This window comes from Carcharhinus amblyrhynchos, chromosome 24, assembly GCF_965287045.1.
Source record: "Carcharhinus amblyrhynchos chromosome 24, sCarAmb.v2.hapA, whole genome shotgun sequence".
In the NCBI taxonomy this organism is placed as follows: domain Eukaryota; kingdom Metazoa; phylum Chordata; class Chondrichthyes; order Carcharhiniformes; family Carcharhinidae; genus Carcharhinus; species Carcharhinus amblyrhynchos.
In genome coordinates, this window is record NC_137347.1 from 23,556,052 (window position 1) to 23,572,675 (window position 16,624).

General features: G+C 44.9%; 1 protein-coding gene across 2 annotated transcripts in view; it reads left to right on the forward strand.

Annotated features, from left to right (window-relative positions):
* Positions 1-15,538, forward strand: part of LOC145358019 (calcipressin-2-like) — a 157,973-nt gene extending 142,435 nt beyond the window's left edge. For both annotated transcript variants that reach the window (XM_080211710.1, XM_080211711.1), the window contains exon 4: positions 12,180-15,538. In XM_080211710.1, the coding sequence (XP_080067836.1) occupies positions 12,180-12,337 (158 nt within the window). In that variant the 3' untranslated portion in view covers positions 12,338-15,538. The remainder of the gene's footprint in view (positions 1-12,179) is intronic.
* The last annotated feature ends 1,086 nt before the right edge of the window (positions 15,539-16,624 follow it).

A 16,624-nucleotide genomic window follows, 5' to 3' on the forward strand; every position in this document is an offset into this window, starting at 1 on the left:
CTTCTGCACTGTAAGGATTCTATAATTCTGTCAGCATTTGATTGAGGCTTTTATCTTCACAAAGGTATGCAGGCAAAAATATTTAGTCACCCGAATTGAAGTAACCCAATAAAGGAAAAGAATATGGATTACTTATATTTAAACAATGGATAGCTTTTCAGTTTTCAGTGCCATCTGCTGGTCTATGATAGTAGCTTTTTTGAATATTCATTGTGTATTTTGAACAGGCATTCTCACTCAATAGTGTAAAAATTTCCAAAGCAAAATCCTGTGGTGTGCAAATCAGATTTGTTGCTACAAGTTTACTAATTTTTAAATCAAAATGAAAGATGTTAAGATTGAAGGTTGCAATGTTATGGCATGCAGGTGAATTACCTAGGGAGGGCATTCCTTGACTTTTGTTTTTGTCAAAGGCATGTTTCATTGTGAAAATGGCCATACTGGATTTTTTTTTGGCAGAAATCCCACCTTCCTTTGCATTCCTAACCCCACAGGCTATGGACCAAGTGCTGGAAAATGGGATAGGAGTCGATTGTTGATGGCCAGCACAGACGTGATGGGGTCTCTTTCTGTACTGTTAAAACCCTGACACAACATTCCCTCAGGCCTTTTTGTGGATTGGGAATGCCTAGTCTGCAAAGCACACACCCGCCTCCGCCAAGGTGGGGTTTGACATTTTAATGGGGGACGAAAATAGGATTTCCTCCACTGTACCATTTTCATTTGGTGGTGCGGGTTTCGCAAGCATTCAGGTGTAACAATTAGGTACAGTATTATAATGTAGATGTGTTTTAATACAGTGGATGGGATTCTCTGGTCCCCCCATGGCATGTTTCTCACAGTGGGAAGAGGCCCGCCATTCGCCAGAGGTGGGATCTTCTGGTCCTGCCACTGTCAATGGGATTTCCCATTAACTCCACCGAATGCCTCCAGAAAACCCACAGTGGGTTACGCCATTGACAGGACCAGAAGAGCTCACTGGTGGGAACATTTTGACCAGTGATTCACCATCGAGATCTGTCCTGCAAAGGGGTAGTTTGGCGCAGATGTTGACCAGTGTTGTGTAATCGTTTACATATATTACAGTATTTTTCCAGTGGAAAATGTACCCTGATCCATTTATAAATATTACAAGCTATCCTGTCAACCTGTGGTGTCATCCTTTATAGTATGATTTAAATGGAGTGAGAGCTCTGGGCTGAATTAAAGTGCTTGAAAAAATTCTAACCATCTGCTCCTTTCCATCGGTTGATAAGCACTCTGCTTTGAAATTACAATTAGTACCTTCTGTTCTTTCCATCTCAAGAGAGTACTCTATTGGTTGGACAGCTTTGACCATTATGAATGCTTGGCTTTGTCTCAACTACTTCAGGCTTCAAGAGTTACAGCATAGTAGGTGTTCCACTTATCTGAGAATGAATAGCAGATTTAAGAGGTTGTAATAACTGTGCATTTGGTTTGTGGTCTGTTAACACATGCTAATAGAATTACAAATATTACAAGGTTCTTTTTCAAATGGCAGAATGCATTTTTTCTCAGTATCAGTGATAGTATTTTTAATGAAGGCCTTTATTGGTAGTAAGAGTTTTGCCGAAAGGGATATAAGTATTTTCCATTCAAATTGCATAAAATCTGAGGACAGAACGTAATAGATACTGGGTGAGTGGCTATGAAAGATACATGAGGGTGCATGGAGGGTGGCAGGAAGTGTGGGTAGAAGGGTGAGGGGTCAGGTTTAGGGTCTTTAAACAGAACGCTTGTTGCTGTTGCTAACAATAGAAGTGGATCCTCTCACCAGCCCACACCCCACATCCACTCTCCTCCTGCAATAATACTGTGAACCTAAACCCTGCAGGAAAAGACCAATATCCTGGGCAAAGTCATTGTTTACAAGCCATGAAATAGCCCAACTCAGAAATGCATTCTCAAAGGAAATCCAACCCTTGTCTTTTGCATATTCATTTAACTATTCTACTGAAAGCTTCTAAAGCCCTTTAGAATTGTTGTTGGAAATTTTGCATTTTTAACTGTCAAGAGTAGGAAGAGAACTCAATATTTTAAGCACATGAGGTCAACTTCACCTTTAGAATGGAACAGCAGCACAGTGGCACACTGGTTAACACTGCTGCATCCCAGTGCCAGGGTCCCGGGTTCAATTTCAGCTTTGGGTGACTATCTATGTGGAGTTTGCACGTTCTCTCATTATCAGCTTGGGTTTCCTCCGGCTGCTCTGGTTTCCTCCCTCAGTCCAAAGGTGTGCAGATCAGAGGGATTAGGTGGGTAAATATTTGGGATTACAGGTATAGGACCTGGGTAAGATGCTCTGTCGGAGAATCAGTGCAGACTCCATTGGCCGAATGGCCTGCTCCTGCACTGTAGGGATTCAATGATCAAATCAAGCTCCTTGTGCTTTCAGCCATTTGGAATGATTGAGGTATCCACAAGTCAAAGCCAATCTTATTGTATAGCAAGTACAGGTTGTCTTAAAATGGGTAAAAGTGACTCCCCAATCCTCCCTCTCCAGGGGCTGAATTTAATGTGTCTCCAATGGATGTGTTTCCTTTGGGAGGGTGGAGTATGTAAAATAGGGAGAGCATTCCAACTCCCCACTTTCCTGCCAACCCCTGAGCTCTTCCCCAGAGTATGGGCAGGGTAGGGGTGGGGATGGGGGGCCAAAATTGAGAGCCCACCTACCCTACTGAAAAGAAAATTCAAGGATCAATGAGGCTTGTTATCAAGCCAGTTGTCCCTGATAACTCACTGTCCATGCCATTGCACACTTGGCATACCCAGCAGAACAGAAGCGGGCAACCTGACTTTTTAAAAGACTTTTAAACATATGGGCTTAAAGGGCAGGAAGGAAGGGGGAGGTCATTCTTTGGGTGCTGCCCTTTGCTGATCAGGGGCAACCGCTGATGCCTTTATTGGCACTGCCAGGACTGATGGAGTTGCCAGCCAGTCGAATTTGTTGGCAGCTCCAGAGGGTAAGAAATGTCTTTCGTTGGCCTGGCAGCGTTTTACAGCTGGGAGAGGGAGGGGGGACATGTTGACTCCACACTGACGTTGTTTCCGGGTGTCGTGGGTGATGTACCATCAGGAGGCGCAATAGATTAGGTGCCACACACCTGAACCTAAACAGAAGAACATTGGCCATCATCAGTGTAAGTGAAACTGGAATCACTCATGCGACATTTCACTTATATATTAAACATCTTGCCTCTGGGTGCATCTTCTTTCTGCTCAACTTGGCTGCTTGTTGTTCACCATTTTCACAACAACTTCTCATTATAAATTCCACATTTAAATTGGCTTTTGCCCGTGTAAACTTGTTATGCCAGAACTGTATCAACTGTGAATAGCTTCACAAAGCCTCTGAGAATTTACAGAGCCTGTATCTGCCATTGTGTTTTTAACAAATGAGTTCTTGTTTGAAATGCTAGGTGATCTAAAAATACATTTCTAGCATATTCCTGATGGACATCATTTCCAGCCTGTGTCTCCTCCAAAAAACTCTAAATCCTAAGGGAAAAAGTGGAAAAACTTCTCCGAACATCGTTTTGGGGATCAGTGCTCCTCTCCCACATTGTTCCCATCACAATGGCCGGAATTCTCCCACAAAATTCTAAGTCGTGAATTTGTCTGAAAACTGGAGTAATTCGCACTGTTTTGTTTCAGTGGGAGTTCACACTGGAATCTCCCACACACTGCAATGCAGAGGCCACAATCGTGAATATCATTAGAAATCAGGTAGTGAGGCCTATTCCCAACCGGGAGGTTGAAACCAGTCAGCTTCTGCGCATGCGCTGTGGCCCTGCACTGTCAGCCTCCTGGTTTCTAGCTGGCTCCATCACTGGCCAACCTCGCACCCCCCACAGCACTGCCCCACTGACCCCTCACCCCAACGGCTCGATCGCAAGCTCCCCCCCCCCAACTATTCCTGGGTCAGACCCAACACACCCCACCTCCCCTGTCCTGGACCGCCCCAATTTCCAACCCCCCACTCAACAGCTACCCCTCGCCCCCAGCAGTCCTGATGCCCACACCCCCAAATAAGCAAACCTCCCCGACTGGCTCCCTCCTCCCCACCCCATCCACAACCTGGCTGGCTTCCCTTCCCCCAGCCCAACCCGATCACTGGCCTCCCACAGTAGTTGATCCCAATGGCAGCATGGCAACGGGACACCCAACACCACCAATTTCCCCTGAGGCCCACCCCTATCAGGCACCACCCCCATATGCCACCTCCCTGGGCACTGCCCTATGTCTGATGGGCAATGCCAATGTGTCCTCTGGGCCTGGCCCTGGGCAATTTGCTCCTTGGGCAGTGCTGAAGGCACAAGTTGGCATAGCTGAATGCCCATACCCACCCATCACCACCCGAACCCCTGGGGAGTCCCAATTGCACCCCCCCTCCCCCACCCTCCCCCACCAGCGCCCCCCCCCCCACCCCCGCTTCACAGTGGCGTCAGCCTAGTGTAGTCCCCGCTGGAGTGAAACACTCTGGCGGGTTGGAATTCCGTCTTGGGCCTGCTAATAGCATTTATATGATATTTAAGATGTCTTTAAATGCTAGCCCTACCTCCCTGTTGACTTCCAGCATGGAGCAGATCACACCGGAAATCCAGCACTGGGATTCGCTAGCAGGGAGCAAACTCTCACGCAAATTCCATGCATCCCCCCCAACCCCGTGCGATTCTCCTGGTCCGCTGTGCTAATTGTTTTCATGTAAATGGGAGAATCACGGCCAATACATAGCATGGGGAAGACTAGTCCTGTCAGTTCTCATCTCTGCAGCCCTATCACACATCCAGTCATGAATGGTAGTGGACAATGTTGGCACCGGTTAGCACTGCTGCCTCACAGTGCCAAGGATCCAGGTTCTATTCTGTCCTTGGGTCACTGTCTGTGTGGAGTTTGCACGTTCACCCTGAGTCTACTTGGGTTTTCTCTTGGTGCTCCAGTTTCCTCCCACACTCCAAAGATGTACTGGTTAGTTGGATTGGCCATGCTAAATTGCCCCTTTGCGTTGTGGGATTATCAGGGTAAATACGTGGTGTAGGGCCTGGGTTGGATTATTGTTGGTGCAAGCTTGATGGGTCAAATGGCCTCCTTCTGCACTGTAGGGATTCTGTGATTCTAATTAAGCAAATATCCCCATCCTCAATGATGGGGAACCCAGCACATCAGTGCAAAAGATAAACATTCACAACTGTCTTCAGCCAGAAGTGACAAGTGGATGATCCATCTAGACCTACTCTAGAGGTCCCCAGGATCACAGATGCCAGCCTTCAGCCAATTCAATTCACTCTACGTGATATCAAGAAATAGCTGAAGGTACTGGATACTGCAAAGACTATGGGCCCTGATAATATTCCCACAAGATTACTGAAGACATAAGAACATGCCATCTAGCCCCTCGAGCCTGCCCCGCCATTCAATAAGATCATGGCTGATCTGTCGTGGCTCAGTTCCACATTCCCGCCCTCTCCCCATAACCCTTAATCCCCTTGCCTATCAAAAATCTATCAACCCGTGTCTTAAAAATATTGAGCGAGGCAGCCTCCACCACTTCAACGGGCAAAGAATTCCAGAGATTCACCACCCTTTGAGTGAAGAAGTTCCTCCTCAACTCCGTTCTAAACCACCCCCTTTATCCTGAGGCTGTGCCCTCTAGTCCTACTGTCCTTTCTGAGCGGGAAGAGCCTCTCCACCTCTATCCTATCCATCCCATTCAACATCTTATACATCTCAATGAGATCTCCCCTCATTCTTCTAAACTCTAACGAGTACAAGCCTAGTTTATTCAGCCTCTCCTCATAGTTCAACCCCCTCAACTCCGGCATCAGCCTAGTAAACTTCCTCTGCACTCCCTCCAAGGCTAAAATATCCTTGCGTAAGTGCGGCGACCAAAACTGCACACAGTACTCCAGCTGCGGCCTCACCAGCGCCCTATACAGCTGCAGCAAGACCTCCCTACTTTTATATTCAATCCACCTCGCTATGAAGGCCAGCATCCCATTCGTCTTCCTGACCACCTGCTGCACCTGCAGGCTGGGTTTTTGCGACTCATGCACAAGGACCCCGAGGTTCCTCTGCACCGTCGCATGCTGCAGTTTTTCGCCACGTAAGTAATAGTCCTTCCTACCATTATTCCTACCAAAGTGGACAACCTCACATTTGCCAACATTAAATTCCATTTGCCAGTTCCTGGCCCATTCGCCCAGCCTATCTAGATCCTTCTGCAGACTTTCCACACCCTCCGCACAATTTGCCGTTCCACCAATCTTGGTGTCATCAGCAAATTTCGACACCATACACTCAGTTCCCTCCTCCAGATCATCTATATAAATGGTGAATAGCTGAGGCCCCAGCACCGACCCCTGGGGTACTCCACTAGTCACCAACCGCCAATCCGAATAGCACCCATTGACCCCCACTCTCTGCCTCCTATTTGACAGCCAATCCTCTATCCACGCTAACACCCTACCCCCAACTCCATGCCCCCTGACCTTCTGCAATAACCTCTTGTGAGGCACCTTGTCAAACGCCTTCTGAAAATCCAGAAAGACCACATCCACCGGCTCTCCTCTATCCACCCCCTAGACACATCCTCATCGAACTTCAATAAGTTCGTCAGACATGACTTCCCCTTAACGAAACCGTGCTGCGTCTGCTCTACCAAACAATTCTCCTCAAGATGCCTCGCTATTTTCTCCTTGATCACGGATTCCAACATTTTTCCTACAACAGACGTTAAACTAACCGGCCTATAATTCCCCGTCTTTTGCCTGCCACCCTTCTTAAACAACGGCGTAACATTAGCCGTTTTCCAATCTTCCGGCACTTCCCCGGAATCCAGCGACGTTTGGAAAATAATCACCAAGGCATCCACTATCACCTCCGCCATTTCCTTCAGAACCCTCGGATGCATTCCATCTGGTCCTGGGGACTTGTCCACAATCAGTCCCTCCAGTCTGTCGAGCACCGCCTCTCTAGTAACAATAATGTCATTCAGGCCCTCCACTCCTACCATCTTTCCATCGCTAACACCCGGCAAATTACTCACGTCCTCCTCCGTGAAGACCGAAACAAAAAAGTTATTCAGGGCCTCAGCCATTTCCCCATCCCCTACCACTGAGTCCCCCCTCTCATCCTCTAAGGGTCCAACGTTCACTCTAGCCAGCCTCTTCCTTTTTATGTATTTATAAAAACTCTTGCTATCCTTTTTTATATTAAGCGCTAGCCCAGCTTCATAGTTTATCCTACCCTTCTTTATCAATTTCTTTGTAATTCTTTGTTGACATTTAAACCTCTCCCAATCCTCTTCTCGCCCACTACTCTTAGCTACTCTAAACGCATCCGCTTTTAATTTAACACTTTCCTTCACCTCCTTCGTTATCCACGGCTGATTACCTCTCCTCCTACGATCCTTTTTAACTATTGGAATAAATTTCTGCTGAGCTGCAAGAAAGATCTCCTTAAAGATCCTCCACTGTTCGTCAGCAGACCTACCTTCCAACGCACTCCCCCAGTCAACATTCGCCAACTCCTCTCTCATCCTACCATACTCCCCTCTGCTCAAACAAAGGACACATGTCCGGGAGCCCACTTTCTCCTCCTCCATCTGCATCAGAAACTCCACCATACAATGATCACTCTTCCCAAGAGGATCCTTCACCACAAGGTCCCTAATTCTACCTGCCTCATTACATAACACCAGATCCAAGATAGCTCGCTCCCTCGTCGGCTCCAACACACACTGTTCGAGGAAACTATCCCGGCAGCATTTCAAGAACTCGTCCTCAAGCCCACTGCGTCCAACATGGGTCAACCAATCAATATGTAGATTGAAATCCCCCATAATTATCACTGTTCCATTCCTGCACGCCGCATTTATTTGCGCGTTAACAGCCCGCCCCACCTCCAGATCATTATTCGGGGGCCTATAAACGACACCCACCAGCGTCTTCCTCCCTTTGCTGTTCCTAATCTCCACCCACAACGATTCCACATTCTGCTCTTTGGTTCCTATATCATCCCTTACTACCACCCTGATGCTATCCTTAATCAGCAGAGCTACGCATCCCCCCTTTTTCCTCCTTCCTTGAGCTCCAGAACTTGCCATGCCCCTACAGGTATTTACCCAACAATGTGGAAAATTGCCCAGATACGTCCACAAGAAGAAAGGTAAATCCAAACTGGCCAATTACTGCCCCATAAGACTATTCTTGATCATCAGTAAAGTGACGGAAAGGGTCACCAACAGCACGGCAAGTGGCACTTCCTCAGCTGACTGATGCTTAGCTTGGGTTCTGCCATGGCCGCCTCCTAATCTCATTCCAGCTTTGGTTCAAACATGGACAAAAGAGCTGAACTCCAGAGGTGAGAGTGAGTGACTGCCCTTAACATCAATGCAGCATTTGATATTTGTGTGTGCATTAAGGAGCCCGAGCAAAACTGGAGTCAATAGGAATCAAGGGGAAAACTCTCCACTGGTTGGAGCCATAGCTAGCAGATGGTTGTAGGTTAATCATCTTAGTTCCAGAACATCACTGCCAGATTTCCTCAGGGTAGTGTCCTAGAGCCAACCATCTTTAGCTGCTTCATCAATGACCTTCCCTCCATCATATGGCCATAAGTGCTAATTATTGCACAATGTTCAGCACTATTCACAACTCCTCAGATACTGAAGCAGTGCATATCCAAATATGGCAGGACCTAGGCAATGTCCAAGCTTGATGTGACAAGTAGCAAGTTACATTTGCATCACACAAGTGTCAGGAAATGATCACCTCCAACAACAGAGAATCCAACCTTTGCCCCTTGACATTCAATGGATTTGCCATCACTGAATCCCTCCACTATCAGCATCCTGCGGATTGTTACTATTAACCAGAAATAGAACTGTCCACCATCTAAAAGGCACAAGTCAGGAGTGTGATGGAATACTCTCCACTTGCCTGGATGAGTGTGGCTCCAACAGCACTCAAGAAGTTCAACACCATCTAGGACAAAGCAATCTGCTTGGTTGCAACCCCATTCACAAACGTTCACTTTCTCCACCATTGATGCACAGTGGCAGCTGTGTGTGCCATCTACAAGATGCACAGCAGGAATTCACCAAGATTCTTTATAGACAGCACCTTCCAAACCCATGAGTGCTACCATTTAGAAGGATAAAGGCAACAACATGTGCAACACTGCCACCTGAAAGTTCATCTTCAAGCCACTCACCATCTCAACTTGGAAATATATCACTGTTCCTTCACTGTCACTGCGTCAAAAATCCTGGAACTCCCTTCCTGACAGCACAGTGGGTGTACCTACACCACATGAACTGCAGTGATTCAAGGCGGCAGTTCACCACCATTTTCTCAAGGGCAATTAGGAATGGACAATAAATGTTGGTCTAGATCAGGAGTCTCCAAACTACAGCCCACGGGCCACAGCGGGCCACAACCACATCGGAGTTTGGAGACCGCTGGTCAAGACAGTGACATCCACATCCCTTAAAAATAAAAATATATCAAATAGCATTGGCAGCATAAAGGTATCTAACCTCATCAAGCAGCATTTCTAACATTTGAATCCCCAGGTTTTACTGGAAAAATGTAAGTCCACTCTGACAAGTTTGCATTGGTTAATCTGAGACTAGTTATTTTAGGATGAGCTAAGTCTGAATAATTTCAGCTGAAGCTGAAAGCAAGTCACACACAGCTGGCCACATAGAAATTGTGATGCCACTTTGATAATGTTCTGCTTAAAAGTAAATGCACGTGATCCATCTTGAAGCTTTTAATTGTCTATTTGTTGCCAAATATGAGCAGACCCTGAAAACAGTTCCCTGAGGCAAATAATGTTCCCAGTTAAAATAAAAAATAAAGACAGAAAGTGCTGGAAAAGCTCAGCAGGTCTAACAGCATCTGTGGAGAGAGAAACAGAGTTAATGTTTTGAGTCTGTGTCAGAAGCTTTTTCCCAGGGGGGAAGAGTCAGTTACTAAGGGGCATAGATTTAAGATGCAAGGGGCAAGGTTTAAAGGAGATGTACGAGTCAGGCTTTTTACACAGAGAGTACTGGGTGCCTGGAACCCACTGCTGGGGGAGATAGTAGAAGCAGATACAGTAGTGACATTTAAGGGGCTTTCTGGACAAATACATGAGTAGAATGGGAATAGAGGGATATGATGCCCGGAAGGGTAGAGGGTTTTAGTTCAGTCGGGCAGCATAGCTTAAGGGCCTGTTCCTGTGCTGTACTTTCCTTTGTTCTTTGACCCTTCGTCAGAACTGAAACGAGATTGAAATGTGATGGATTATATACTGTGGAAGCGAAAGATTGGAGCAGGTAGAATCAAATGGAAGGTCAGGGATAGGTGGGAGCACAGGAGGGATTTGGCAGAGATGTCTTGGATACAAGAAGAGAGAGTGTAAATGACAGTGTTAAAGAACATAAGAACATAAGAAATAGGAGCAGGAGTAGGCCATCTGGCCCCTCGAGCCTGCCCCGCCATTCAATAAGATCATGGCTGATCTGTCGTGGCTCAGTTCCACATTCCCGCCCTCTCCCCATAGCCCTTAATCCCCTCTCTTATCAAAAACCCATCAACCCGCGTCTTAAAAATATTTAGCAAGGTAGCCTCCACCACTTCAACGGGCAGAGAATTCCAGAGATTCACCACCCTTTGAGTGAAGAAGTTCCTCCTCAACTCCGTTCTAAACCGCCCCCCCTTTATCTTGAGGCTGTGCCCCCTAGTCCTACTATCCTTTCTGAGCGGGCAGAGTCTCTCCACCTCTATCCTATCCATCCCATTCATCATCTTATATGTCTCAATGAGATCTCCCCTCATTCTTCTAAACGCTAACGAGTACAAGCCTAGTTTATTCAGCCTCTCCTCATAGCTCAACCCATTTAACTCCGGCATCAGCCTAGTAAGGCTTAGGCAAGTGTTAATAGTGACATAAAGGTCAGATAGCTGAATGTGTTAATAGCAGAACAAAGGTCAGCATCCTCTGAATGCAAAATATAGGAACAGGCTAATGACTGGCCCTGTGTAGGGGGGAGGGTTTTGGGGAAAATATATCAGAGTGGAAGACGGAGTTCATGCTCTGAAGTTGTTATACTCAATGTTAAGTCCAGAAGGCTATAAAGTGCCTAATCAGAATATGAAATGCTGCTCCTCCAGTTTGTGTCATGCTTCATTGGAACGTTATAGCAGGCTGACGACAGAGATGTGAGCATGAGCGCGAGATGATGAATTGAAATGACAAACGTCTTGAAGGTCAGGGTCATGCTTACAGACCAATCAGTAGCATTCCGCAAAGCGCTCACCCAGTCTGTGCTTCGTCTGCCCAGTGCAGAGAGGACTTCAATGTGAGCAGTGAATGCAGTAGACTGAATTGAAAGAAGTACAAGTGAATTGCTGCTTCAGCTGGTAGGAGTGTTTGGGGCCTTGGACAGTGAGCAGGCAGCTGTTATACATCCTGCAATTGCATTTGAAAGTGCTGCGGGAAGGGGATGAGAGTTGGTAAGGTGGACCAGGGTGTGTTAAAGGGAATGGTCTCTTCAGAATGATAATGGGGAGGTGTGTGGAAGATGTGTTTGGGGTGGCAACATGCTGAAGTTGATGGAAATTACAGAGAATGATCCTTTAAATGTGGAGGCCGGTGCAGTTAAAAAGTAAGAATGAGGGGAACCTTATCATGGTTCTGGGAGGGAATTTTCAAAGGTTAAAGGCAAAAGTGTGTGGGAGATGGGTCGCACGTTGTTAAAGACCCTGTCAACCATAACTGGGTTGGTTCCAGTTCCCCACTTTGGAGTACAACAAGCACCTCGGATATTAAAATGTACAACCCTAATAAAGTAATGAATATATTCAAAGATGCTCAATTTTTTCCAAATATTTAAATAGATTCAAGTAAATGTTCTGATTATATAACTGGGACCATCTCAAATTTTATCAGTCATTCTGTCTCCTTTTATAGACATATAAATTAGTGCACATGTATCCAGAATGTGAAAGGTATTGCCATGTTACACTGTATAACACTCGATTACAAAACGTTGGAAAATGCGTTCATTAATTTCAGAAGAAAAGGGGAAATTCATTCATCTAATGTAGGTGATTTGCTGTTATTGTGGCAAAATATCAAGTCATCGCTGCCTTTCATTCTTTGTGCTTTAGGTGACAAATATGAGGTCCATACAGGAACGGAAGGCACTCCGAGTGTTGTGGTTCATATCTGTGAGAGCGAAAATGAAGAGGAAGGTGCAGTTAAACTGCCAAAGCAAAAAATCGTTCAGACAAAACGACCAGATAACGCACCAACAATGAGCAAATGAAGCTTCAGTCTATCTGCCTCCTGTGACCATATCATTTGCTGCAGCAACAATCCAACAACTGTCTCTTCTTCTCTTAAGGACTGTTTATCCATTGTTAAAAAAAAGTAGTAATTTAGGTGATTGCCTAATAAAAGTACAACTGTAAGGATCTCTTTTTTTTTGTGGCTTTGAAGCTTTTTGTTCCACCTTCACTCAGATTGTTACAGACCTCACTGGGCACGAAGTGAAGTCAGCTAACAGATAACAAATAGCGGGATGGTTTACAGATTGCTTCCCCTTCCCTCCGAAAGCTTCAAATCCATAAAACCGTTACACAGCTTCAGTGTTGGATCAAAGCTTTATTTCAGCCCCTTTGTAGATATGTGCTATGTCAATGTCGCTCTTGTCCCTTTTGCAATGTTGTTCTCACTGTTGTTGCGTGTTTATCTGTTTTGAATGTTGTTCCGAACAAGTGTTGATCACATAAGAACGAAGCGAAGAGTTTGGCTTGTATATAACACTTCCAATTACCTTCCGAGAGAAAGAGAGCATACAGTTGTGAAGTATTTTTCACCAACATTTCCCCCGTCCCCTTGAGCAGTGGTGAGGTGATGCTGCATTGCAGCGTAATTTTGCAGTTGAGAAACATTCCACAGTTTGTGCTCTGTCTTTTACAAAGTCAGCTCACTGACTAAAACAAAGAATCTGAAGCCGCCCAGTCATAAGTCACTCAGCATCTGTGGAGAGGTGTGAGAACAGTAATTGATTCATGTCTGTAGTGCTCTTCCACACTCAAGTTTGCAGGTTGAGTTGAGCTAGTGCCACTCTTGTCAATGAAGGGGGAGGTGCAGTGCAGTCTCATCGAATTCAATTGTGTTTTCTGACCAGTAGCGACTTAAACTCTTCGCACCAATCTCAGCCTTTATCATCGCTATTTACACTCGCTTTCTCCTTTTGTCTATGTCATTCCTGTCAATTACAGCCCACTTCCCACCTCACCCCCCACAGTATAAATCTTGTTCAATTTCCTTGTCTTCAGATCTGACGAAGGGTCATCCTGACTCAAAACGTTGGCTCTATTCTCTCTCCACAGATGCTGTCAGACCTGCTGAGTTTCTCCAGCATTTTCTGTTTTTGGCATTGATTTAAGCCAAGTGCATTGTCATGGTGTGACATCCTACCGCAAATTCCACCCATTTCTACAGTTCTACAATATGACTTGACTTGCAGCCTAAGTATTGCAATTTTTAATAGAGATTCCTTGAGCTAATGAGCAAGCCTGGCTGTTATCTAATTATTTGCCAAAACAAAAGACTTACTCTAACAATTATTTAAATAAAAAGAAGCATATGCTTGCGGCTGGGTAGTTTCTATCAATTATGTTTGATATCATTTATTACATTTGAAAATGAATTAACCATTAATTTGAATTAAGCATTATAAATAATAGTTTATTCTTAAAAATTGAAATCAGTAGATAAGCAATTTTGAATTACGAGGAGACTATAACATATTTACATAGTAACATTCAAATACCCTATACAGTTTAAAAACTTGCTTCAGAGAGTTTTTGGGATTTAAATATTTTGATTTTAAATTAGACAAACATAATATATAAAACAAATCTTATATTCTAACTGAAAATAAAGATCTGATGCAGTATTTATGTAGCTGTAATATTAATATTTCTAAAAATACAAATACTAGTATTTCTACAAATACAGCTCCTTTGTCAACAAGGTTTAAGTAGGTCACTTTGTTACTGAATTAAGCTTTCAGGGTGAGTCAAACGTGTAGCAGGTTTCTGCCTTAAAACCAATTGCAGCAGCAATTTCAAAAAGATTGTTTCGATTGTTTGTCTGCGTTATCCAAAGCAAAATCTTTCATCCAGCAATGGCCTAACTCTCAAGAGGTTCTGAATTTTAAATCAGGATTCAAGCTCCTCGCTTTGATGAGGACATTGAATAAATATTTAAACCATTCAGGTAGCCACTTTATATAAACCTGTACAAGATCACATTGTTAGATTTTCAACGCCAGGTGCATAAGAGCAGGTAAAGCAGCTTCCAGTTTTCTCTGAAACCCCTTACTTGTTCAATCAGTCCTGCTAACTGCCCAACTTCTCATAGGAATCCCCTGTCCAACAATTGCAATCTCATGGCTTTAATGAAGGGCCGGGTCCTGGCGGAAGAGAGGTGCTTGGTTGGATTTGTTTTCTGCACACCTGTGCCACCTCACCAGCAGGTAGCATGTGTATGCAGAAAATGCATCCTAAGAGAATCACCACGGTGGTTTGTACTCAACCAGACGATCAGGGCAACACAGCAGTGACAAAGGAGGTGCCAGTTCTAAAGGGACACTTGAGCCTAACAAAATGACACACATTGAAGGACCAGCCATTTTCTGTTTGAAGAAGTATATTTACTTTTTTCAAATGACAAGGTTTTTCCAATGGTCTTGCATAGACTGCTCAGTGGTGTAGCAGACAGCACAAGGGAGGGCAGTATTTTTTTCTGAAAAGAGAGCATAGTAGAAGTATATCGTCACCACAGCAAGAAGTCTCACAACACCAGGTTAAAGGGAACAGGTTTATTTGGTATCGCAAGCTTTCGGAGCACTGCCCCTTCATCGGGTGAGTCACCTGATGAAGGAGCAGTGATCCGAAAGCTCGTGATACCAAATAAACATGTTGGACTTTAACCTGGTGTTTGTTGTGAGACTTTTTACTGTGCCCACCCCAGTCCAGTGCTGGCATTCCCACATCATGATCGTCGCAGCAATTCACTGCGAATACTCCCCCACCCGTAGATTCATAGACTAGATGACTCATAGAATTATACAGTGTAGAAGGAGGCCATTAGGCCCATCAAGTCTGCACCAACCACAATCCCACCTAGACTCTATCCTCATAATGCCATGTATTTACCCTAGCTGGTCTCCCTGACGCTAAGGGCAATTTAGCATGGCCAATCCACCTAACTCGCACATCACCCAACCCAACTGTGTTGAAATAGCCAAACTGTTGATATTAACAATTCATATTCTATTAAGAAAAAGTAAGTTTACTCTTCTCTGAAATTAATTTAGAAAAGTGCTATTTTTGTGGAATATAAAATATTCTTCTGTGCTCATGTAGTTTGCAGTGAATCTTTCTTTCATCCCCAGAAAATCTGCATTTACCATCAGGAAAATTGGCTTGACACCAGAACAGGTCACCTATAAATAAATTATTGGAATCATAAAACTAAATGGTAATGATCTGCAGTTATCATTTGTTATCACATTGGTCAGCATATCTCCATTTTGGCCAGTTATTCCATCTAAATAGATAGATTGCAGGGAGAAATGCAGATTCAGGACAATATCTGATGTAGGGGGGCAGTGATCCAGCCAGTGAGAGCCCTACATTGCTTATTTTCAAGAAGGTTTCAGTCAAGCATTTACCTGGGCAATGGTGGGCATTACCTGAGATCAAGAGCCCCAGGACCAGAAGTCCCCCTCCCCCCAAGTGAGAGCTGCTAGCCAATCAGAGGCTGGCAGCTTTTCATTGCCTGGCAGCTCACTGCAGAGACATTGGCAGCTGCCAGTAATGTATTCACTCAAGGCCTAAGATTGCCAAGTAACGCAGGCCACAGGTGAGTGATAGTGGGAGGTCGATTGTGGGGAATTGGCAGCAAGGACAGGGGTTGGCCTTCAGTGGCCCTCCTCTTCCCAATTCCAAGTCCCTCAATCAGGCACTGATTGGGACCCCACTTCCTTTTTGGGTGAGGGATTCCAGACCCACAGCAATGTGGTTGACTCTTAACTGCCCTCTGAAATAGCCCACCAAGCCACTCAGTTCAAGGCGATTAAGGGTAGCAATGAATAATAAAACACAGCAACATGAAGACAATACTACTGGCGGTGAGATGAGACTCTTAAGTAGGCATTAATTACCCATTTATTCAAGGCCTCAATTGGCAGCAGCATGGGTAGGTAGGCCCTAGACAAATCCTTCCACAGACTAGACTGGGGTTGAGGCAAGAAGATGGCCACCCATCTGATTAAATGATCCCAGGAGAGGGCATTAAATTCTGCCCAAAGAATTGTTCAGAGTAAGCATGTAAACATAGTAAATAGCTGATCAAAATGGGTAGCAAACCTCAAACAATCTAATTGCATTTTTCCATGTCCTTTGTCAGAGATGCTGGTGCAGCTTTAGCTCTGACTATAGAGAAATGCAAGGGGGCAATTTGGAGGGGATGTTAACACATGCTTTGCCTTTACTTCCTTAAAGAACAAAGCTAAGAACAAAAGCCTAAAATGTAG